Genomic DNA, 23,866 nt, shown 5'->3' with positions numbered 1-23,866 from the left:
GGACTTTGAAAGCCTCCGAGGACGACACCTTGGGCGAGGGGGTGGTCGACATCCAGGTCTCGATGCTGAGTCGATACTTCATGGTGTTGTGCCACTTGGTGTCGGACGTATGGCCACACATGTGCTGGTAGTGGCCATTGGAGAATGAGACCACCTCGTCTTGGTGGCCCGGTGCTTGGATGACCGCCGTGAAGATGGAGCCGACTCCAGGATCGATGCCAATCCAAGTGGTGCGATCGGGGTCTGGGTCGCCGATGTGGGCCTGGATGCGCTGCTCGGCGGTCGGAGGAGGCTCGGAGGTCTCGGTGCGATCGGTTCGAGGCAGAAACTTGACGAGGCCGATGGTGCATCCAATGCCATCGGTGCTGATCTCGTAGTTGAACAGCTTGTGATTGATATCCCGGTCACGGAAGAGGGAACTACGCAACTTGAAGCAACTGCGCCAGAGACGATCCTGGTTGTTGACACCGTCATCACCTTGTTCCTTGAGCTTGTCCCGGGTGAGTCCAAGGCGTTTCTTTGGACCCAGGAGTTCCCAGAGAGTGACCGTGTCGATCTTGACATACTTGGCCGTGGCAGTGCACAGAGGAACCATCGTGCACACGGCCGGAGGAGTGTCAAGAGCGAGCTGCTTGAGAGCCCACTTGATCCTGGATGCCAGCTTGTTGATCTTGGACTTGGTGGTGCCGAGCTCAGACTTGGCCTTGGTGAACCTCTTGTCGTCGGAGGGAATGCCTCGGGCAGTGAGCTCGTCCAGCTTGGCCTGGCGCTGCAGCTCGGTGACTCGGAGGGCGGGCATGTCACAGTCGATCCACTTGTGGACATTGTCGACCATCTTGTCTCGGGCGAGGATTCTCACATGGTGTGAGAGGCGATGGAGGGCCCGGAAGCGGTCCTGGTCGTTGCTGTACCGAAACTCGTCCAGGACGTGGCCAAAGTCGGGATAGAGGAACTCGAGATCGGCCTTGGGTGGAGTCTGCCCTGGTTTCTCGAAGAGCTCGAGACAGGCCTCGATGGCTTCGTGCTTATGCTTGTTGGCTGGGAAGACGGCAGCGCAGAAGCGGCGAAGGAGTCGCCAGTAGGCCAGATCGAGGTGGGTGGTGCAGTTGGTAGCATAGGCGTTGACAGCGAGAGTGAGAAGCTGACTGTGAGCACCATCAGGCAGACGAGGGGCCGGAGGCAGGTCTGCGTGCCGAGTGGTCTGGTAGTCGCGAAAGGAAGCGACCAGATGCTCGTTGTATTTCTTGGTATCCCTGGTCGGGGAGAGCACATCGGCCTGGACGATCTTAAAGCACTGGCGGATGAAAGCAGGGGTGGACTTGGAGATGACGGGGACGGGAAGATCCTGCTCGATGCACCGGAGGATGTGCAGGTTGAGCAGCCTGGATGCCTCGAACTGGATCTGGGTCATGGCCTCGACGGTGGCCTGGATCTTGTCGCGGAGAGCGGGATTGAGACAACAGCCATCCATCGTCTGCTTGAAGCAGCTGAACTGAGGGGCGGATGACCTTCCATCCACGAGTGGGACGACAGAACTCTTGAGGGGCCGGTATTTTGGACACTTGCTGGTGTTGCAACGTTCGTGATCGGTGCCATCGCTCTGGCGACATCGCTTGCCGGTACTCGAGGAAGTAGATGGACCAGGCTCGGTGGGATCGACATCCATTGGATCTGCAGAAGCAGTGGTGGTGAGCGACGGAGCAACAGACGACCAAGCATGCGTGGGGTCAGAATACGAACCAGAGACAGGCTCCGACTGTGACTTGGCTTTCTTGGGCCTGGGTGGCCGAGGCTGGTCATCACCGGTACCCTTGCGCTTCGGAGGCATGGGGGCAGAGGATGCTGGATGCCTGCCAGTGGTACTGGTCAGAACAGAGACTTTTTTATCGTACAATGGCGCGATGATCAGATCAAGGCGAGATGAGGGAAGAAAGCAGCAGGACGAAGGTGTGGCATTTATACCCGAGAGCAGGAACCCGTCTGCGCGGGCTGGTTGGGGAAGTGACCCTGTTCAAAAATCGCCGAGAGGTTCAAGCCAGGGATGTGAACGCGAAAATGGCGGCTTGATTGGAGGGAACTCAACCCCAGAAGCGCATCGCTCGCTCAATCAGCCGTGGGAAGACATCTGGAAGCACCCTCCGAACGGCGGACTCAAACAGGGTCACCATCCCGACTCTGAACCCCTCGGACGCATTCAGCGCTGCCGCCTTCCTGTACTGATGCTTCACAATCCCAAAGAAGTTTTCGATGGGATTGAAGTCGGGTGAGGCAGGTGGGGTGAAGATCACTGACCATCCTCGGCGCTCGATGCAGTCCAGGACAGCCATTGTCTTGTGCATGCTGACATTGTCCATCACAACCACAGAGTCGTCTGGGAAGGCCGCTCGCTCAAAGAACTCGACCATCGAGTGTGTCGTGAATGATGTGGGGATGTACATGCGATGCAGCACACCAGAGTGGTTGATGGCAAATGCAGCTGAGACAGACTTGTGTTTCATGTGATTGCGCTGGCGAAGCGGAGCACCCCTCGGTGAGTATCCGTAAAGAGGGAAAATGGATTTCCTGATCCCCGTCTCATCGACAAAAACGAATCGTCGTGGGTCGATGGAGCGGACCTGGTCCCTGAACTGTGCCACTCGCTCATCCAGTCGCTTGGACTTGTAGAGGTGTGTTGCTCTCTTGTGAGAGAGACCTGCTCGCTGGATGGCAGTGTGGCAGAGTGAGAGTGATACTTTCCTCTGGAGGATGGACTCGAGCTTGCATCGCAACACAGGACCAGTCTGGAACGGGTCCTGTTCAATCAGGGTGCGAATGACTGGACATGCCTGCTCGAAGAAAGTGGATCTGCGAGCTGGGACCCGGGATGGGTCATCCAGCTTGCATCCTCGGTGCCATCGATGGATGGTGCTCTTGGATACACTGAATATGGAGGCGACCTTACGCAGGCTATGGATGAGGGCGTAGCATCGCAATGCGGCGGTGCGAAAGTCGGATGTGTGGCGAATGGTCATGGCCAGCGCGCGATGGTTTTGGGTAACAAAATATTCGATCAATGGTCAAAACCCGGGTGTCCCGTTTTTTATTGGATTGCCTGTAATCTCGGGCCATGATGTGATTGCGCCGCCGAAACTCTCCGGGCGTGCGGGCGCCGCTTCCCAGCCCACTCGCCTTGTCTGCCGCTGCTCAAGACAGAATCCTGCTTGTGTTGTCCCGTCGCCGAGACCACATTCCCAGCAGCTCCGGTATGCGCAATATACTTCACTCCCTTGCTCGGCACTCCTCAGCATTCCTTGCATTCTCGGCGCCATCTGCCTTGCCTGCATGCTCGGCATTCTCAGCACTACTCCGTGCTGACCTCCTTTCGCGACGCCTTTGCACCCAAGCGCCGGTTTCCTTTCCACTCACCCGTGATGGACAACTCCAAGAAACGCGAAAAGAGTGCCAAGCAGAGCGGCAAAGGCAGCGGCCGGCCAGATTCCGGCAGCAGTAAGTCGGGCCCACGCGGGTGTGATGCGAGGCCAGGGTGATGTGTTGGAGGAGATGGTCGGACAGCATATGCCGGTGGTGTTTGTCTGCGTGGCCAAATGCAGCGCCAGTGATGTAGATTTGAGTTGCGCTGTTGAGTCTGCGCCGCAAAGACGAGTTGTCCGTGGTGTCGTTCGGTCTGGCCGTGAGGACATGCCGGCGGGAGTCTGACTGCCGCATCTTTCCAGCCCTGCCAACCAGCAAGAGCGGCGTCTTCATTTTCCAGGACGGCTCGCGCTACGGTACGAATCCTGGTCCCATTGCTCGATGCCCGAGTATATTGTGGCTGTCCCTCTGCTCTAATCACAGCCCATTATGCACCGACTCGTCACCGCACAGATGGCGAGTTCAAAGAACTTGAAGGGGCAGTCATCGTTCGCCACGGCCAGGGCACTTATACGTGCGGATCGACGGGATGCAAGTACACCGGAGCTTGGGAGATGGACAAGATGCACGGAAAGGGTAACTGAACATGCCGTCGGACTTGCCTTGGCACTGTTGTGCTGCTATCCAGCGAGACGATGATCTATAGCTGAGCAAATGCCGAGTCCGCTGAACTGTCGTTTGGTCTGCAGGAAAAATGGACTACCCCAGCGGCGCAGTCTACGAGGTATGCTGTCCGGGCTGCTGCTCGTCTGGCTGGGCCGTGGCCCTGATGCCCATCTGGCTCATCTGGCTCATCGGCCCTCGGAGCTGACTGCACATGTCCACCCGATCGGCAATGTCAGGGCATGTGGAAGGAAAACCGATACAGCGGGGCCGGCTCATATTACTGGCCCGACAACTCGCAGTATTCCGGCGACTGGGAAAACAACAAGATGCATGGCCCGGGCAGGTACATCGACAAGAACAGCGAGTGCTGGGTCGGCATGTTCTTCAAGGGCACCGGCACCAGCCTCGCGAACGAGATACGAAACTGAGGGCACAGCCGGCTCGCTGGTCGCATTGGTCGCGCTGGCTGCTCACCCCTGGCTTGGCTGTCGGCCCGGCGATGGTGTATGAGGCCGGTGGTACGGGCACCTGGACCAGGACCAGGGCCAGAACCACTGCGGCAAGCTTCACCGCAACCCGTCAAGACATGCCGAGCCACCGAGCAGGCCCTCCGACAGACCAGACCGGCACCCAACGCTGTCCCATCGCCCTGGAGCATGGCACTGTTCGACACCACTTGGACACCACTTGAATACCACTTGAATACCACTTGGACACCACTTGAATACCACTTGAATACCACTCGGACACCGATTGGCACTGCTTGGGCGGCACCGTGGCCGCCTGCACTCTGGCCAGCCAGTGTGCGGCTGGTGCGTGTCACGCTTATGTAATACATCGGTGCCGTTTGCTTTTTGGATTTCCTCTGTTCTTTGGCCCTCACTGGCCAGCCGCCCTCTCTCTCGACTGCCTTCCCCCTCTGTCTCGGGCCGGGTCGCCGACATATTTGTGGGTCTTTGCCAACGGGGCCGCTCGCTGTGTCTGCGCTGTGACATTCTATCCGTTGCTCCTGGGCCGTGATCCGCCGTGCTTGCCGTCGGCTTGATTCCCTCGCCGCACCCGCCCTCAGCGCTGCCTGATTGCTGTTGTCGGGAGCGGGGGGCCTTGAAGCTTGAATCCGGCGTGGATTTCTCTCGGATTGTCTCGGGCTCTCTTCGGCTGCCTCTTCGTGGCTAACGCACATTGCCCTCCACACATCAATCTGATTGCCAGATGACGGTTTATAATCGGACACCTCTGTTCTGATTGCGCTTGTCCGATCGCTGCTCGTCAATCCATCCACGCATCAAGACACGAAGGCGCCCGGCTGCTTTCGCTTTCCCTTTCGACCACCACTCCACTGCATAAATTCACGTATCGCCACTGCATCCTCTGCTGCAATGAAAGAGCTGCACTACGCATCGCCGCACTCGACGTTTTCGTCGTCGAGTCGGTACCAGTCCGATCCCAAAAGCCATCACCACGCCGGGTCTCGAGAAAGGTTTGTTTGCCGCGGGATTCTGTGCTGCTCTTCTGCTCCCGCTGAACCTCCCCACTCCCGATCCCTATCCCTATCCCGATCCCGATCCCGATCCCGATCCCACTCGGCCCGCTGGCCTGATCGCGATCGGATGGATCACGCTCATCCCAGCCTGTCTCCGTGAAATAAACGAGCGTCTCCTGCGGATGTCGGCCTGGTCGTGATCTCAACACGGCCATGATGTCGCTGGCTGCCGTGTCGATATCGTGCTGACGCCGTGCCAATGCCATGCCAATGCCGGGTTATGTGCATGGGCCCTTCTGGTTCTCTCGTTTCCGTATCTCCCATTGCCACTGCAGCCGCGGCTACATCCGATCCTGGTTCCCCGATCAAGACGACGACCCCTACAACAAGCGATCCACCAACTACATGGGCCCTGAGCAACCCGAGCATCCAGACCACTTTTCCGGGTACCGGGAGCCTAAATCATCAGCGTCCCTCTCTGCACCAATGCCGCCGGCCCCGTACGGATCACGGAAATACCCGGGCCCACCGCCAGCACCGTTGTCGTCAGCCGACAAGAAAAGCAGCGATGCGGGATACGCCGGAAACCCATACTTGGCGCCCTCGTCCTCGTCCTCCTCGTCGTTGTCCTCCAGACCATACTACCCGTATTCGGGGTCCGGGTCCCGAGACGGGAACGACCACTTTATGGAATACGGCCCGCGCGGCTCGGGATCGTCGAGCAGTCACGATAGGGATGCAAGTGTACGTACCAGCTGTATCGCCGAGATGGAGGACTGCGGCTGCCCGTGCTGGAAGACTGGCGAGCGTTTACAGCACGTCGTCGGCCGTGTTTGATGCCGCAGGAACGGACGATAGGCGTCGATTCTGGCCTACTGGTGCGTCCGATTTTCAGCGCGGCTGACGCTTTCCATTTGTTTGCGGATCGTCCTCCACAGCATCGGTCCTACGGCTATCCGGGTCGCTACGGATACTCTGCATCACCACCACGGGCCCACCACTCAAATATGTCGCCGCCTTCGACTGGCCACGGACACGGAGAGCCCGGCTTTCCGAAACAGAGTCCCGATGAGTCCTATCGCGTCGATCGCGGCCGGAGACTCTCGAACCCGTATTCGATGCGACTCTCGAGGGACACTGACGAGCAGGGCTATCTCGACGACTCTTCCTTGGCATCAGACCGCGGCGATATGTCTGGGCGATCCTATCGCGAGCCAGAAGGACGGTCCTTCGATCGACCCATGTCGTATGTATCCGTGTCGGCTGGACAAGTTTGTGAGGGAGCGGTTTCTGTGCAGCCCGAAGGTGCCCGCGTTTCACTGCAAACTCTAACGCTCCCAGCCTTTGCTGAATGTCCTTGCTGCAGCGGTTATCCAACATCCCGATATTCAAGCGTCAGCTCCCAGCGCGAGCATCACACCGACTACGCCACGAGCACATCCCGCGGCTACTACCCGCGGCGGCCAGAGTCTGGACGGTCTTCTCCTCCGCACCCATCCCTATCGTATTCCAGGGCAACCTCAAAGTCCTTTAACGAAGAAAGCGGCGGCATCTCCCTGAGCTCGCAAGGACCGGAAACTCGGCGTCCGCCAACACCGCCACACCTTGCAGCATCGTCGGGGTGGGGCTATCCCAAGTCAGCTGCCCTTTCCGCCTCCTACCCTCCCAAGACAAGAGATGGCGACCCAGGCTCGTTGGACCCGCATCTGCATCATAGCCACGAGACGAGCCATCGCTATCTTGCTAATGGCGGCCGCGCCAAACCCATCCATCCTGAATCAATCGGGCGGTCGGGATCCGCCGGTTTCATGGACTACACGCCTGAGAAACGGCAGCCGTACCGGACCGAGCCGCAGCGCGAGTCGTATTCCAAGCCCATGCCATCTGCCTCTCCGAGCCCACGCCTGATTGGTTTTGACCCCAAGGACGAGATCGAAAACGGAGTGGGTCACTATCACCGAGACCCTGCGCACTCGTCTCGCCAGCGCTCTGTCGACCCTGACCACGGTGATATGCAGCATGACAATAGGGCGAAGGATGTCCATGGGCGCTGGCGCCGCTCAGCAGAACCTCCAAGCCAGCCTCACGCTCGACTTTCGGAACCCCCAAGCGTTGTTCCCGCTGTGAGTGCTTCAAGGACAGACGAACCAACCCGGACTGAGGCAGACTCGCACTCGCTACCGGCGACGCCCTCCTCCGAGTCACTGTTGGACGAGGATCCCAAGCATATGACCGAGACTGTGGTGGAAGAAGAGGTCGAGAGTGGCTCCGTCATGCTGAACGGAGCGGCCAAGCATCCTAGCCCGTTTCGACCTGCTCCGATTACGAGTCGATCGTTTTCGACTTCGCCCGTGCCGATAAACTCGGACGAGCTGAATCGGTCGCGGTCGTCCTCTGTGGACGAGTTTTCGGTGCCCGTTTCGGACCAGCCGAATGGAGCCGAGTCTCTCGATATCGACGCATGTGCCGCAGGCGGATCCATCTCAACAGTATATGTCCACCACAAGAATGCAACGCTCTCGATCAGCCGCATCAACTCGGTCAGCGATCCAACTGCCATCAACATTCTGCCGATCCTCAGCCAGGCCGAGTATGCGGTCGGGCCCGACGACGCAGCTGTGACGCATGCCCTCCTCAAGGACCGCGATATTACCGGCAAGCCCTCGGTCATCGACCCGGCTTTGCACAAGCGAATCTACCACGAGAATCAAGCATGCATGCAGCGATTGCAAGCAGCGACGGGTCTGCTTCTGGCGCAGCACTATCCGCTGCCGGAGCACATGCGGCTGCCAAACATGGATGGAGGGCTGCAGACCAAGGCCGGACGGCAGTGGGTTTTTGAGTTCCATCGGCTGCGTACCCAGAACAGATACGAGAACTCTCTCCGGCGGATCGTCCACAAGCGCATCCAGCGCACTTACCAGCGCCGTTTTGCCCTTCAGAGCCAATACAAGGACGTCCACCAAGCCTGGACCAAGAAGATCGAGCAGCTCGAGGAGAGCATCAAGCTCAAGAAGCAGAAGCGAAAGAACTTTCCGTTCTCGTCTTCGAGCGCTGTCACGTCGTTCTCGTCTCCGTCGGTCAGCTTTGGCGGGGCCGGCAGTGCGGGTCTCGGTGGTGGGAGCGACGCGTTTGGCGGCCGGGCCAATCGCCGGATGAATCCAAACTCGGACGCCATCCTGAGCGAGGAGGCCTATCAAGCGTATCTAGCGAGCCTCAAGCAATCCGAAGAAGAGCGCCTCAACCAGGAACTGCGTGCCGCCAAGGATCCGCCGATGATGATCTGCGATACATACGCGTCCAGCCTGGTTGGGATCAAGTATCGCAATTCCAACGGACTCGTGCAGGACCCCGTGCGCGAACTGGTGCGGTTCAACCAGCGATGCACCCAGAGCTGGTCCGAGGCCGAGAAGCGCGTCTTTTGGGAGAAGCTGCTTGTCTACGGCAAGACCTTCCACAAGATCAAGGAGCATCTGCCCAAGAAGACAGTGCATGATTGTGTGATCTATTTCTACCGCAAGAAGCACGACGATGCCCTCCGGTTCCTGGGACGGCCCTTCAAAACTGGGCAGCAGAATATGGTCGTGATCACCGACCGGACCACGCGCAGCGTCATTCGCAAGGGTGGTGCGCAGGGGCCTCCCCGGCAGAAGCCCATCCGGAGCGCGGTCGAGAGTGATTTCATCTCGGACAGCTCCTCGGCGTTGTCGCGCGGGTCTCGGCCGGTCGAAGGCAGCAGGAAGGACGAGCGGCAGCAGGACGAGGCCTCCAACGACTCTGGGTCCAATGCAGCCAAGCGACCGCGCGGTGACGACAGCAAGGCCGGTCGTGTGGGTCGGCGGAACCGGATCAAGGAGATGGTCAAGGAAAAGGAAGACGCAAAGGCCAAAAGGGATGCCGGCGGCGAAGACGACTCCCATCCTGGCGACACTGCGAGCGAAGCCAAGGAAGATGCTGCAGCGCCGCCCGAGGTCCGCAAAAAGTCCATCCCACGACTCCCCGAGATCGAAACCAAGGCGGCGGACGTTGCCGACGATGCGGCTCTGGTTGAAGGGAAGGGCCTCGATGACGATAGTGGCTCGGTGGAAGACGAGCCGGCGGCGACACTTGCATCTCCGTCGGGGGCATCGACCCCAACGGTTACATCGACTCCGCCGCCGCCGCTGCCGCTTCGCACCGGCCCCGTCCACATCGAGGAGGTCGCGCGCTGGACCGACGAAGACAAGATCCGCGCCCAGGCGGCATTCGAAAAGTACGGCCGCAACTTTGCCCTGGTCGCGCTTGCGGTAGGCACCAAATCCGAAGACCAGTGCCGCAACTACTACAACAACACCAAGCGCCGGCTCAAGCAGGATGCCTCCAAGGACGTGGCGAGTCTCCTGGGTGGGCTTGTGCAGGCGATGGGTCCGAGCTCCAAGAAGAAGCGCAAGATCATCAAGCCCAAAGACAAGGAGGACGAAGCCGCGGTGCCCGAGGCCGGTGGTGCTGGCAGGCCGCCGACCGATGAGCATGCCCTGGCGGACACTGGCGTCGCACAGAGCGTATCTAGGTCCGAGTCCAAAGAATCTCTGCACGAGCACAGCCATGTGTCCTCTGATGGCGAAGCCAGGGCTGCTGGGAGCAGGTTCGAATACGTGGCTGTCGACGCCAAACTCGACGTGAGTGCCCAGCACTCGCGAACGTCGTCCATGTCGCATATGGACCTGGACCCGGCCATGGAAGAGGCCGCAAACGTGATGGCGGCCATGTCGGCTTTTGGCGCCAAGGCGCCGGTCCTCAGCACCGTCGAGGAGGAGGGTCCCTCGCAAGAGGATGTTGCCGATGCGGGCGAGACCGAGGCCAAGGTGGGTTTGCGCAGCTCGCTTTCGATCTCGAGCGTACTCAACTTTCCCGAGACGGCCGACGACCTCCCCAGCGGCTCGAGCATCGCCGGTGACCCCAAGAAGGCGCGCAAAGGACGGGTCCGCAAAGACAAGGGTGAGTTGCGTGTGCACGGGCGATGATGCTGTCTCCACGGCCCGGCAATTAGTCCGGAGCTAGCGCTGGTTCTCTGTGGGCCAAGGCCGCCACATCCGAGAACGGCGCTTTGCGGATCTGGTGCTGTTGATGGAGATGACTTGTCGCGCTGAGTTGGCATGCATTCGCTCACTCGTCCGCCTGCTGGCCTGCTTCTCTCTTTTACGGGCCGGATCACTTCCGCAGGACCCGATGCACCTCCGTCCACTCCCACAGACGCGATGCTGGCTGGCCCCAGTTCTGGCAAGCCGATCGATGGCAGCGGCGCCGGCACGGCACGCAAAACCGTCTCGTACTGGGCGATCGCAGAAAAGTCCGAGTTCAAGGATGCTCTCAAGAAGTACGGGCGCAACTGGGACATGATTGCCAAGGCCATCGGATCCAAGTCGATCATCCAGATCCGCAACTACTACCACAACTTCCGACACAAGCTGGACTTTGACAAGATCCTGGAGGAGAACGGGTTCCCGGTGGAGGATGAGAAGGTCATGAACGGCATCGACGCCACCCCCGGGGTTGGTGTACTGGCAGACGGCGAGGGCCCCGGCACCGACGACGAGCGTGCCCCTGGTCCATACGACACCGAGTCTGGTGGGCGAGTGCTCGGCCGGCCCCCTCCCGGTGCTGCGGTGCGCCGATCGCCTCGTCCCGACCACACCCTGTTGCCCCCGCGGACCGACATTCACATGGGATACCCGGGGCCGTCGCTGCACAAGGATCACGGCGAGGGCCAGGGCAAGTTCATCGACATCGAGTCGTTTTCGGTCGGCTCGTCTGCGTCCTCCTCGCCGCGCGTGCATGGGCATCGCTACCCATCACACCCGCAGCCCAACCAGCCCCCCTGGACGACCGAGCCGTCGCAGCGGCCCATCACACCGTATCCGCTGCCGCCGTCGTCGCAGGATCCCTCGGGCCACTCGCACATGGCCCACTATGGCCACCGCCCAGCGCCCATGTATCCGGGGCCGGAGTACCCCGGCCAGTACCACGCGCACTACGGCCCACTCCAACATCCTTCGGCCTCGCACCCTGGATACATCCGCAGCCCGCCACCCTACGGCCCCGCTTCCAGCATCCGATACTACACACAGCCGCCCCCGCAACCACCAACACCCACCCCGCCGCCGCCGTCGGGCCCGGCGAGCATGCCCGTTGGTCCCCGGGGTACTTCGAGCGAGGCGTATCCGAGCTACAGCGACTTTCTCTACGGTCGCACGCCTCCTCCGGCCCCGCCCCCGCCCGCAACCACGTCGGCCACGCCGAGCTACAGCCCCCATGGAATCCCGCCCCTTGGTGCGCCGCTCGCCGCCTTCCCAGGCCACCAGCTGCCTCCGCTCTATCCTGCGGGGCCCTTCCATGGACCGCCATCGGTGCCGCCGGTCACCCAGTCCGCGACCGGCTCGCCGTCCATGTTCCACCACCACCTTTCACACCAGCACGGCCTCCCAAGCTCTTCCCGCCTCAAGACGCCGCCAGTACCTATCTCGCATGCCGGGCCTCTGCCCTCCAACCCGGCGAGCTACATGTCGCATCCCCCGCCGCCGATGACCATGTCGCTGCCACCGTTGCAGCCGGCCCCAGGCGATCGGGAGCTGCCTATCTCACGCCCGCCACCGCCCGAGCCTGTCCACGCCGAAGTCGCAGCACGGATCCCAGCCCCGAGCGAGGACCCGGACCGGTTCAAGAGCCATGCAGCCGCGGGCCTTCCCTCTGGAGGTCTGTCCGAGCCCAGAGCATCTGCCCAGGCACCGGTGGCGCTATCGGCCTCTGGATCGGCATCGTCGAACCCGGAACCAAGCGATCATGGCGCCGATCCGAGTCGCGGCTCTGCGTCGCGCATGTCGGTCGGGCTGGTGATCGAGTCGACGCAACCGACAAGCGCACCCAGACAGCCCGACTCGATGCACAACGCCGAGATTGCATCTACTCACGGCAGCTCCAAGACCCGCTCCCCGAGCGCTCCGCCGCACCATTCTCCCCACGCAAGTCCTCAGGCGATCCACCAGACGCACCGGGCATACTCGCCGTACCGTCCGGAGCCCAGCCAGCGCCGGGCTTCGTCGCCCATGTATGCACATCAGCAGTACCCGCAGTCCAAGCCCGGACGCAGCTCGTCGCCGACTGATCCGCTGCCCCCGTCGACAAGCTACCCAAGCAACCTAGCGGGTGTGCACAGCGGCGGCGAATCGTCGGTGCGATCTGCGTCGCCGTTTGATCCGCCGTACCGATCCTCTGGTCCGGCCCGGAGCGAGGAAGCCATCTACGAGTTCCCGCTGCGGCCTCGGAAATCGGCGAGCCCACCAGTATCGGGCGAGGGCAATCCCACGAGCAACAGCAGCAGCAGCACCGTGCCTGCGCCAAAGGGGTGGAGTGCTGCCGAAGGCGGCCCGCTGGATCCTGCAGAAGGACCAAATCCCATCTAGCCGGGCCCGGTGGTGGCGGAACCCGGTCAAATCAAAACCAAGGGCACTTGTCCGGCCACAACCTGGTTGGACGAGAGCCAAGCATGTACTTTTGTCGCATCCGCAGCCGCAAACCAACAATACACATGCGACTGCATTTTTGAGCCCAATCCGCGATAGCCTGGCCCGTGAGGCGATGCGTTGCCCGAGTGGAATGGGTGGGTGAGGTGTGTATTCAGGACCCAGGAAGCGACTCGCAGGTCTGCATCCAGCCCGCAGCGATTCGGGCACAGATCCGATCCCGGATGCGCCGACATTTGCACGATATCGCAGCATATCGCACCTCCCCGATGGCTCAAGCCCGCCCCCAAATGCGCCCGAGCCGCACAAGGCGCACTGGCCCGCGACAAGGCATTCTCCGGTCACGCTGCACATCACGCCATCCGTATCGGCCCCCAAATGGGCCCCGTCCAGCGGGCTATGAATAGCCGCCGTCGGTGCTTCTGGGCCGCCTCCGTTCCCACACCGGCCTCGTCCAGAAACACCTGCCCGGCCCCCGTCCACCTTTGTCTTGGGAAAAAGTCGTCGTCTCTGTTTATTCCTCCCCCGGCAGCATCAATAATGATGATCACCAGCGCCAGCCTCTCCCCGAGCCTGTCATGGGACGACTTCAAATCAACACACATCCACCCGGACGTCGAGGGCGACTGGGAGCTCGTCGGCATCCTCCCCGTCGTCTCGATCGAGTCTAATCTGAACGGCAGCAACGCCAGCAATACCAGCAACGCCAGCATCACCGCGAGCTCGCCCTCCCTTGGCCCGTCGCCACATGGCTCTCGCATTCGCCATGCGGCCGGCACCATCAGCGACGACGACGATTCGAGTTTCCCAGGAGACCTGGACTCTGAACTGGCCGAGGAGCTCGACTCGTTCCTGAGTCTGGCTCTCGACCACTTGCAGCCGCACAAGCGACCTGCTTCCCGTCGACCGTCACTTTCTCGCAGCAGCGAAACTGGCCAGGTAAGCCCTCCCTCTCATGTCGGCATTCCTGGCGTGGTGGAATGCAACCCCTGCCATGACGATGCACAGCCCTTCAGAGAAGCGAATCACGATGTGATGGATTCCACTGCTTCTGAGGATGGCCTTGCCGCTCAGGGACGCTGGTCGTTGTCGTCTGTCCCAGGGAAGCGACCGCCCCGCCTAACCACCCATCCGCCCCTACTTCCGACTCTGCTCGGCAGGATGGCAATCGGTCCAGCGCCGCAGACTCGCTCATGGTGATTGATCTGCCACCGACACTATCGTCCGACACATTCGATGCATCTTTTGACTCGTAAGTGCCTGTCCAACGGTGCTCTGCATGTCATCCAGCCGATACCCGCCGGGGAGGATGGGAATGCCCCGGTTCGTCGCCACCACTGCCCACCGACATTCGTCACGAGGCAATCCCGAGCCGCATGTTCTCTGACAGTCGCTTTCTTGATTGCGGCATTGCGTCTATAATTCAACCGTTGACTCATTTGACTGGTTGTCTCACGGCCCTGGCCGCTGCCTCAATGCTCCTCAACTCGCTCAATGCCCCCTTCCCGACAGCCCCGAACCAACGCTCATGTGGCCGCAATGGGAGTTTCCGGCCCTCGGCGACTCTGTCAGCGCACACAAGCACATGATTGCTGTCTCGGAGCTGCCGAGCTTCTCCCTCGACCTCACCCGGCCGACATCCAAGATGGATCTGTTCTCGAGTGTTGTGCTCCTCGCCGAGACCGTCAGCGCGCTGTGCGCACCGCTGGAGGAATTCGGGGCGACCGAGCTCATGGACATGATGCTATGGTGAAGCGTCTTTGACGAATTCGCACTCGCATCCATGTCCCCTCCCCTCATCTGCACCCTAATCCTCGATCATATTTCATAAACGCCGGTTTGTGCGCATAGACTTTTCTCTCGAGTGTCATGCCATGCCCCGTCTCCGTGCGCTTCCATCGTACTGCAACTCTCGTCTGCAACGCTAATGAGCACTATCAGTGCCGCGTCGTCTACAGCTTGCGCGGAATGAAACGGGACACCCTCCACATTACGGTCGGGGGGGGGGCGATTTTACTTGGCTTCTGTTCTCACTGGATCTTGAATATGATGAATGCGCCACTGCTCAATACAGCCACACTCCTTTCCGACAGACTCGCCCATAGGGCTTGTACATAACGAGTACTCCGCGTCAATGATGCCATTGCATTACCGCTGCTCCTGCGGATCCAATCAGCGGAGTGGTGCAGGTCTTGAGCAAATCGGACCCCCAAAATGCCTTTGTCTATCCGCATGAGCCAGTGCTGTTGGGTCCATGGCCCTGACTGACCACAATTATCGTCGCTGGAGATACATCCGTCACCATCAGCACCTCTGAGCATGAGCGTGGATAAGCGGTGTCGTCGGTATATTGAAGATTGCGGCGATGTGGACAGATCATAAGCCAAGTGCCATCGAGTGACCATGGCGAGCGAAGGCAGAGTATCGAGCCAGCACATCAGCCAGATAGGGACGGGCCGAAACAGGGATGTCCCGTCTGTTTCTGCACTCCCTGTTGGGCCCAGAATTGTTCTCCAATCCAAAATGATTGGGGGAATGCCAGCTACCGCAAGCACCCTCTCGACTCGGATGGGGAGGAGAAGAAAAAATGCCTGGCCCATAGTTTTTTCTGACTGCTGATTCCTCTCGCTGCAGCGCTGCATACAGATTGCTGTTCTTTGCCCCCTCTGTTGGCTAGATCCAGGCGCTCTCGTTCCCTCTGCTCTCTCTCTCTCGCCTCATCTTCCAGAGTCATTCTTGTTGCCTCCGGACTCACTCTTTTCCTCGCCATCGCGGTTTTCGTGCGGCCGCCACATATTCGGCTTGGTATTCGACACACCTTTGGGTTTACACCTTCTTTCCTGTCGCTGTCAATAGGCCGTGCTCCCTTGCCTTGGCTTCCTTCGCTGTCCTGGCGATTGTCGTGTTTTTTTTTCCGTCTCAAGCTTCGGGTTGGCCTTTCCAGCAAGCGCCGTCCACGCTGCTATTTTGTCCTCGTCATCCCTCTGCAGTACCTTCAAGCTGTTGGCCCACCAACGACTCGAGCTGACACACCACAGAGCTCGACAGTATCCTCGCCTCCTGGGCCCTACATTTCCCCCTCTATCCTTTCGTGACCTCCTCGATTGCTAGCAGCATTCTGCCGCATCCATGTCCGCGGCTGTTACGCCTCCAAATCATGGAAGTCCCAACACCAGTCCCAGTATCGCTATGGCCGCCAAGAACCAGCGAGTCGGTCCATATATCTTGGGCAAAACCCTTGGAGTCGGAATGACAGGTGAGCAACCGATCGGCCGTCCAGGCTTTGCACAGCCGAAACGCGGGGATTCATCAGGGAGTGGGCAGAGGAGAGAAGGGGAATTGCAAAGCGATGGCGAGCGGAACGTAGTGTGCGTGGGAATCTGCATCTTGGGACTGTCCCATGGCGCTGTTGGAAGAGAGCAACACGTAGAACCACCACATTGCTGCGGGTTGTTGCGATTCAGAGACGAGGGAGCGGGATTGTGCGTTTGGATCGAATCCAGTTGATACGCCGGATCGGCCTGTTGCTTTGATCGTCCCGGTTGGACTTGCTGTTCATGTTGATCCTGTTGTGCCAACCCTGTTGTACTAACCCTGTCGTGCTCGCCCGCCCTCTCGCAACCCGCTCGCTTTCCCACAGGACGTGTCAAGCTCGGCATCCACATGCAGACCAAGCAGAGGGTCGCCATCAAGATCATCTCCAAGAAAATGATCGGCGCCAACGGCGGCAGCAACAACGGCAACAACGGTGGAGGAAAGGACAACACCGCATCCGAGAACAAAAAAGTCGAGCGCGAAATCACGATCATGAAGCTCGTCAGCCACCCGCATGTATTGCAGCTCTACGATGTTTACGAGACGGATACTGAGCTGTAAGTCGCTTGGGCTGTTTGCCTCCAGCACTCGAGAGCGCAACTCGGGAGCACAGCAATCCAGGCATTGTGTGAGGCCCCCGATATGTGCGCACGCTGGATTCACGCATGTACGACGACGATGCCAAATAGCTTCCTGGTGCTCGAGCATGTCGAGGGCGGCGAGCTGTTCGACTACCTTGTCAAGCGAGGCAGGCTTAGCGAGAACGAGGCTCTCAAGTTTTTCCAGCAGATTATATTCGGACTCGACTACTGTCACAAGCATCTGATCTGGTAAGCACCGGCGTGCACGCAGCTCACTTGGTCAACCACGGACAGCTGCGGACGTTCAGAGTTTGATTAACATTCCAGAGCGCACGCCTGCCATTTTCTCGGTTTGACTTGCAGCCATCGAGATCTGAAACCTGAGGTGACTGAGCCGGACAGCAGCGCGGATTTCTGCGTGCATGGTATTTTGAAGCGATGCTGGGATAGTGGCGGTCGCCTTCGCATTGACAACTATTCGCATCCTGTCCCCGGCTCGGCACAGAATCTGCTGCTCGACAAGGATCTGAATGTCAAAATTGCCGACTTTGGCATGGCAAGTCTGCAGATCACCGGAAAACTCCTCGAAACGAGCTGTGGGTAATTATTGCCTGGCCGCATCGCACTGACCTTCCTGAAATCGCTGGGCCCAACTGCACAGCTCAGTACCAGGACACACATATACAACCAAGATTTTCGGCAAGCTTGCGGTCGCGTGCTGGATGGGCTGCTTCCTTGGGTTTGCACCAGTGTTGCAGTGTTGTGATGAATCCAGGCTGACCGACTGCTCTTGTTGCCGAACGCACAAAACTCCCAAAGATCTCCCCACTACGCCAGCCCAGAGATCATCAGGGCAAGTACTTTGCGTTCGTCATCGCTCTGGCCGTGACGGGTACCACCCTCCCGGCAATTGTCGGCGAATGGGACTGTCGACCACATTCGGCCGTACTAAGCATCTCTGCGCTTTGGATCGCCAACAGGGAACCAAATATGACGGCCCCACGTCCGATATTTGGAGCTGCGGGGTGATTCTCTTTGCGCTTGTGACAGGCAGCCTCCCCTTTGACGACGAGAACATCCGAAAGCTTCTCGGCAAGGTGAGGGGTGGGCAGACAGTCTTTGGTTCTGCAGGCAATGCTGGCATCAGGGCAAGCAGCGGACTCATGGGGAGGGAAAAAATGTGCTGCACAGGTCAAAAGCGGCGTGTACATCATCCCAGAGCATGTGAACCCTTCCATCAAGGATTTGATCCGCAAGATGCTGACTGTGGACCCGTCCAAGCGCATCACGGTGAGTGTGGGCCAAGATATCCTCCTGCCTCCGTTTCCTCCACTGGAATCGTCCCCTGTACTCGAGCCGCCCGGCTTCACACCGACTATTGCAATAGCATCCAAGCCGCAACTGACCGTGTCGATTCGATTCCGCCGCCTCTGGAATGGCGCGCATAGATGGCCGAGATCATGGCACATCCATGGTTTTGCTCGATTCCGCCCCGTAACGGCATGACGGCCTATGCGTCGAAAGAAATGGTGGGTGTATCGATAGTGCATGTCGAATGTGCTGCGATTCAATCAATGTCCAAATCAAGGTGGGGGGGGGAGAGGAGAAACTCAAAGCGGCTAGGCAGCAGCAGAAGTAGCATCCGATGATTGGATTGATTGAGCAACTTTGCCTCCACCAAACCTACAGCAATCGTACCGAACCGACGGCAGCCCCCTCGATCCCGATATCATAGCATCCCTGGCTTTGCTCGGCTGGACCAACATCGAGGAGCTTTCGAAGCTGCTGTACTCGGAGGAGTGAGTTGCACCCAACGCTCTGGCTGCAGATGAACCTGGATGTACAAGGAAGAACGCCTGGTGTTGCGTTCCGATAGGAAGCTCTGCTTGCGAGTATGATGATTGGGCCTGGTGTTGCGTTCATCAGTCAGCTTACTTTGGGTGGCTGTCGTTGCATTTGAACACACGGCCAGATTCAACATGGAAAAGGTGTTTTACACGCTGTTGTATCAGCGGAAGATGGAGCAGTTTGAGAACTACAACTCGGCGCCCAGTGAATGGGACAACGAAGGTAAGAGTCTTGATGCTTTCGAGCTGGGACTCAATTCCTTTGCGACGAGTGCTCTGCATTGACACTGGCAGCGCCGTGGTGTTCAAAAATCATACAGAGGGCAGCCCCAGACGGAGGGCCGAGTCACACAACAGCCTCTACGAGGGCTCGCAGATTTCGCTGGCGAGCGATGGATGTGGCTATCGCCGCAGTACCGAGGAGCTCGGGACAACCACGGAGGCTCGTACTGCCTCTCGGGATGAAATCGGCGCCTCGACAGACGAAATCTCCTCGGGCGGGTCGCCAAAGAAGAAAGCAAACGAAGACTTTCGCAAGAGCCTCGATGAACTGTCGAGCCCGACGGGACGAAGAGCCCAGAGCTCCGGGCGACGGGTCGTCAGTGAACATGGCGCGCGGAAGTGAGTTTATGTGCTTCGATCGCTCTGATGGATCCGATGGCAGTGGCGATTGCCGCGACTGTGGTGTCTCTGATGGATTCCGAAGGAGTACAGATCGTGTGATCTGACTATGAAGGGTTGAGGCAGAAGCTCGCTGTTGTCCGAATCGATATCGTGATTCATCGGATCCCGTCTTACCCGCTTCTCTGATCAGATCATCGGTCGTGTCCAAGTACACAGAGACCAATGTCCGAGTCAACAGTCCGTTGGCAGCCTCGGTCACCTATCTGGGCGATGAGTAAGCCAAGCGGGATCGGTCGTGGGCCCGTGGTGATGCTGTGGACAGCACTACCGGGGCATCGCATTGCCTTGACCTGGATTTTGTAGAGGGAATGCTCGTTGCTGCGAAACGGGGGATATGGATGTGGTGGCAGATTCGGATGCTGTCGCTCCAGACAAATACCCTCTTGCTTGATACTGCGGCTCATTGCGAGCATTCTCCAAAGGATCCTTATCCGGCACTGGCTCTGTGTTGACATCATGTTGAATCGCACCACAACAGACCCGCTGCCATGTCACTGCCAAAGGCCCAGGCCGCGAAGGAGGACTCGGCCCCGCCTGTCGGACGCCGGAGTGCTGGGGATGAGCTCGAGACCAAGCGGGGTCTCAAGATCTCGATTCCCGCCGGCGACTCCAACAAGACAGGCTCGGCGATGCATCCGGGCTCGGCATCCGCCTCGGTTCCCACCGAGGTCAAGTCAGCCACATCTGCAGTTGCGCCCCTGTCGTTTGGAATCGGAAGCCCTCGATTCCACCGGACGAGCAAGCCAATGTGTGAGTATCGCCAAGCCGTTGGTGCCATTTGGGTCCAAGGAGTAAAGTTGATGAGCATACATGGGCGCTCAACATGGTCGACACTGCCGGGGTGGCGAACCCAGCGAGATACTGCTCAGCTGCTAACGTTCGGTTTGGCTCTGGGCCAACCTCTCTCCTTGCCACCAAACCGCCACCAAACCACCACCAAACCACCGCTGCGACCAGCGAACGATGCTCCGCCCACCCCTGTGATCACAACGACGCCCAAGCGAAGCTGGTTTGCCAATCTGTTCAACTTCCGGCCCGAGTCGATGTCGCTGCCGAGTATCCTGAGCTACGAGAACACACACAAGGGCATGGTGAATCGCATGACGGTAGGCCCCCGCTGAAAGTGCGACAAACAGGGACAATCGAACCTCGGACCTCGGACCTCGAACCTCGGCTGCATCCGTGCGGGTCAAAATCATTGTGCTTTAATGGTGCAGTCGCTCTTGGGTTATGGTTCGATGGCCGTTGGGTTCCTGGATTCACCACGTTGCTGCATCATCGTCCTTGCAGAGTCTGGGAATCCGATTCGACAACCGCAAGGAGGGCGGGTTCAAATGCAAGTACAGCGTGCCCAAGACACCTGCATCTTCGGGGACGGCCGAGACGCTTCCGTCGCCCTCGTCTGGGGGCGAGCCCACGACGCCGACACAGGCTCTGCTCTCTGGTGCACCAGGCAGCAACAGCACCAGCACCAGCACGAGCAATTCGCCGAACCAGTCCGTGACCACGGTCCCGTCGCTCAAGCCAGGAACGATCCGATTCAAGATCGACATTGTCGCCGAGGCCGAGGAGGCCGACGGCAACGGCAACGGCAGCAGCGGCTGGAGGGTGCAGTTCACTCATCAGCAAGGTAGGCGGCAGCCTCGCAAGAGTGGGAGGCACTGATCAGCCCGAGCACATCCAGGCTCGCGCTCTCGCACAGGATGCCATCCGGGGAATACCATCGTTACTAACGACGGCAACGGTGGGGGGGATGTTGCAGGTTCCGTGCCGCTCTTCCAGGCACTTTGCGAGCAGTTCCGGAGCGGATGGGACATGAGCGTCCCTGTGCTGGGGTGAGGATCAGAGCACGACACGAACATTGCAGGAGCATCGCAAGAAGAGTGCACATATTGCAGTGGAGGTCGGCGTGTATAGGCAGCATTGAGTTGCTTGGCCGAGTCGGACATCTATTTGAACAGAGAGCCCATCTATCATGACCAAAGCCGTGGCTGACAAGGAGTGTCTATCGACGCGATCTCATCGGGATCTCATGGGTCCCTGGCGTGCTCGTGGCTCACAGGGCTGCGACGGTGGTGCTGCGTTGTCATGAATGTATTACGGCTCGGCTGCCCTGGCCTGGCTGCTCGTTCCAAGTGCGTCAAGGAGACACAAAACAGCTGGACAGGTTGCAAAACAGCATGCGCATGATGGATGGGACTGGGAAGAGAGGGGGCGAGGAGGAAGGGAAAGGCCAAAGTCTACGGATCTTTGGAGCACAAAAAGCTGGTCAAAATGTGGCGGCGGAAGTTGGTGGGTGTGTGGGATATGTACACATCAGGAGCCGTGGCGGATGCCGGGAGACAGGAGCAAAATCGGAGGAAGAGATGGGAGGTGAACGGACACGACTCGAGCCACAGACAACCCGTGGTAATGTACAGAGCAGATACCCTCAGGCGCCATCGGCAACCGGCGGGAATAAGTTAGGGAAGGCAAGCTGCGGAGGAGACTCGGGGCACTGCGCTTAGTACTCCTGCGAGGCCTTGCCGGCAGACGAAGGAACCTTCTCGTCCTTTCCGGTCTTGGACTTCTTGGGCAGGAGAGTCGAGTGGATGTTGGGGAGGACACCGCCCTGGGCGATGGTGACGTTGCCGAGCAGCTTGTTCAGCTCCTCGTCGTTGCGGATGGCGAGCTGCAGGTGACGGGGGATGATACGGGTCTTCTTGTTGTCGCGGGCGGCGTTGCCAGCGAGTTCGAGGATTTCAGCAGCGAGGTACTCGAGGACGGCAGCGAGGTAGACGGGGGCACCGGCACCGACACGCTGGGCGTAGTTGCCCTTGCGCAGAAGACGGTGGACACGGCCGACGGGGAACTGGAGACCGGCGCGAGCAGAGCGCGACTTGGTCGAAGACTGGACGGCAGAAGCAGAGATATGCGGGGGTCAGCACCGAGTGGCACATTGTGTTTGGGTGTCGCCGTCGCATGGTCGAGCGGATGATGATGCGGGACGATCGGATCCGATGCCGTCCCAGCCAAAAGCAGCCGAAGCAAGCCCAGATCCAGAGCAGAGACGGCGGCATACCTTGGACTTGTCAGCGCTGGACGACTTTCCCTTTCCACCAGTCATGTTGTCAGAGGCAGTTGGTGCAGTTGATGCGGGAGCGAGGGTTGGGTTGCGGGCTGCAGATGGGTCGTGGAGACGCGATCGGATGGCGGCGCTTCGGCAGCGGCGGCAGCAGCGGGTATTTATACGCGGCCCGCGTGGCGCAGCGCCGCGTCGGCCAACCGAAACGGCGGAAACCGGCCGCGCGCACACACACACACGCCGAGCGCGGCGACGAGAAGCTGCGCGCTGATTGGCCCGCGCGCGGTCGCACAGGCGCCTGCCTAATCGGGCAGGTCCCGTGACCGCGCTCCGCCCGGATATAAAGCCCGCGCCAGCCGCGGCCTGGTCGCATCGGCACATCCGCTCCGGCACATCCGCACCGCACTCCGTATCCATCTCCATCTCCATCTCCATCTCCATCTCTATCGCTCGCAATGGCCCCCAAGGAAGCTGCCGCTGCCCCCAAGGCTGAGAAGAAGCCCGCCGGAAAGGCCCCCGCCAAGACCGCTGACAAGAAGGCCGGCGCTGCCGCCAAGGGCGGTGTTCGCAAGATCACCCGCAAGGAGACCTACTCGACCTACATCTACAAGGTTCTCAAGCAGGTCCATCCCGACACCGGCATCTCCAACAAGGCCATGTCCATCATGAACTCGTTCGTTCACGACATCTTTGAGCGCATCGCTGCCGAGTCCTCCAAGCTCGCCTCGTACAACAAGCGCTCGACCATCTCCTCGCGCGAGATCCAGACCGCCGTCCGCCTGATCCTCCCCGGCGAGCTCGCCAAGCACGCCGTCTCTGAGGGCACCAAGGCCGTCACCAAGTACCAGTCCTCCAAGTAAACGAAAGGCATCTGGGGCCGATTGCTGTCTCTCGCTGGCTCCTCCCAACTTGTGGATCGGATCGCTCCCGACAGCGTCTTTGGACGCTCGGCGGCCTGCGCGCTTTTGTATTCTGTTCTCGACTGTTTTTTGTATTGCTACTCGTCCTTTTCTTTTGCTGGGTCCATTCTGCCTGTTTGCTGATTGATCCGCGAGACATGGCTCTCGGGCGATCGCTGGGAGGCCCTGGTTGTCGCTCGGCCCGCTTTCCGTCCTCCCGACACTTGGGTTTTGAAATTGGTTCGTCTTCCCCCCCCCTCCACTTTCCTACAACGCACAGCGGTGTTTCTAAACACCTTTTGGACACGTCTGCCCTCCCCTCCCCTCCCCTCTCCCCAACACTGCACTCTGACCGATGCTGTTGCTCTTTGCCGTCCACGAAGAGGAACTGTACATAGCTCATCCTAATACACCGCATAGGCAAAAAGCAATTCTGTGGCAACACCACACATGATCAGCGCGCTGGGAGAGACAGAG

The 23,866-nt window shown here is 59.6% G+C and overlaps 7 protein-coding genes across 7 annotated transcripts; 6 read left to right on the top strand and 1 right to left on the bottom strand.

Annotated features, from left to right (window-relative positions):
• Positions 1 to 3,410: 3,410 nt before the first annotated feature.
• On the top strand, positions 3,411 to 4,445 carry BJ171DRAFT_577449 (uncharacterized protein; the record flags this gene model as incomplete). The annotated part of the gene is made up of 5 exons (XM_053113811.1): positions 3,411 to 3,486; positions 3,714 to 3,767; positions 3,865 to 3,987; positions 4,101 to 4,135; positions 4,254 to 4,445. 5 exons carry the CDS (start codon positions 3,411 to 3,413, stop codon positions 4,443 to 4,445), a joined length of 480 nt encoding a protein of 159 aa, XP_052971179.1.
• A 536-nt stretch (positions 4,446 to 4,981) lies between these two features.
• BJ171DRAFT_488495 (uncharacterized protein) lies at positions 4,982 to 13,088 on the top strand. Its single transcript, XM_053109379.1, has 5 exons — positions 4,982 to 5,497; positions 5,836 to 6,244; positions 6,439 to 6,746; positions 6,867 to 10,477; positions 10,703 to 13,088. Exons 1-5 carry the CDS (start codon positions 5,397 to 5,399, stop codon positions 12,937 to 12,939), a joined length of 6,666 nt encoding a protein of 2,221 aa, XP_052971178.1. The 5' UTR covers positions 4,982 to 5,396; the 3' UTR covers positions 12,940 to 13,088.
• Positions 13,089 to 13,432: 344 nt separating this feature from the next.
• Positions 13,433 to 15,093, top strand: BJ171DRAFT_488494 (uncharacterized protein). The gene is made up of 3 exons (XM_053109378.1): positions 13,433 to 13,938; positions 14,160 to 14,251; positions 14,512 to 15,093. The coding sequence occupies exons 1-3, from the start codon at positions 13,540 to 13,542 to the stop codon at positions 14,750 to 14,752; spliced, it is 732 nt and encodes a 243-aa protein (XP_052971177.1). The 5' UTR covers positions 13,433 to 13,539; the 3' UTR covers positions 14,753 to 15,093.
• Positions 15,094 to 16,128: 1,035 nt separating this feature from the next.
• BJ171DRAFT_561122 (SADB-short) lies at positions 16,129 to 18,698 on the top strand (the record flags this gene model as incomplete). The annotated part of the gene is made up of 10 exons (XM_053113225.1): positions 16,129 to 16,255; positions 16,640 to 16,871; positions 17,004 to 17,144; positions 17,259 to 17,280; positions 17,401 to 17,495; positions 17,557 to 17,560; positions 17,849 to 17,992; positions 18,087 to 18,185; positions 18,344 to 18,424; positions 18,585 to 18,698. The coding sequence occupies 10 exons, from the start codon at positions 16,129 to 16,131 to the stop codon at positions 18,696 to 18,698; spliced, it is 1,059 nt and encodes a 352-aa protein (XP_052971176.1).
• Positions 18,699 to 19,720: 1,022 nt separating this feature from the next.
• Positions 19,721 to 21,413, top strand: BJ171DRAFT_175279 (uncharacterized protein). The gene is made up of 4 exons (XM_053106012.1): positions 19,721 to 20,176; positions 20,384 to 20,532; positions 20,717 to 21,056; positions 21,189 to 21,413. Exons 1-4 carry the CDS (start codon positions 19,915 to 19,917, stop codon positions 21,263 to 21,265), a joined length of 828 nt encoding a protein of 275 aa, XP_052971175.1. The 5' UTR covers positions 19,721 to 19,914; the 3' UTR covers positions 21,266 to 21,413.
• A 453-nt stretch (positions 21,414 to 21,866) lies between these two features.
• Positions 21,867 to 22,616, bottom strand: BJ171DRAFT_175271 (histone-fold-containing protein). Its single transcript, XM_053106011.1, has 2 exons — positions 22,488 to 22,616; positions 21,867 to 22,316 (listed from the first exon to the last, which is right to left on the bottom strand). The coding sequence occupies exons 1-2, from the start codon at positions 22,530 to 22,532 to the stop codon at positions 21,930 to 21,932; spliced, it is 432 nt and encodes a 143-aa protein (XP_052971174.1). The 5' UTR covers positions 22,533 to 22,616; the 3' UTR covers positions 21,867 to 21,929.
• A 286-nt stretch (positions 22,617 to 22,902) lies between these two features.
• BJ171DRAFT_488489 (histone H2B) lies at positions 22,903 to 23,816 on the top strand. Its single transcript, XM_053109377.1, has one exon. It carries the CDS (start codon positions 22,946 to 22,948, stop codon positions 23,348 to 23,350), a length of 405 nt encoding a protein of 134 aa, XP_052971173.1. The 5' UTR covers positions 22,903 to 22,945; the 3' UTR covers positions 23,351 to 23,816.
• The last annotated feature ends 50 nt before the right edge of the window (positions 23,817 to 23,866 follow it).

The sequence above is a fragment of the Polychytrium aggregatum genome (assembly GCF_025602895.1).
Source record: "Polychytrium aggregatum strain JEL109 chromosome Unknown BJ171scaffold_3, whole genome shotgun sequence".
NCBI lineage: Eukaryota > Fungi > Chytridiomycota > Chytridiomycetes > Polychytriales > Polychytrium > Polychytrium aggregatum.
This window is presented reverse-complemented; position numbering and strand designations above follow the sequence as displayed.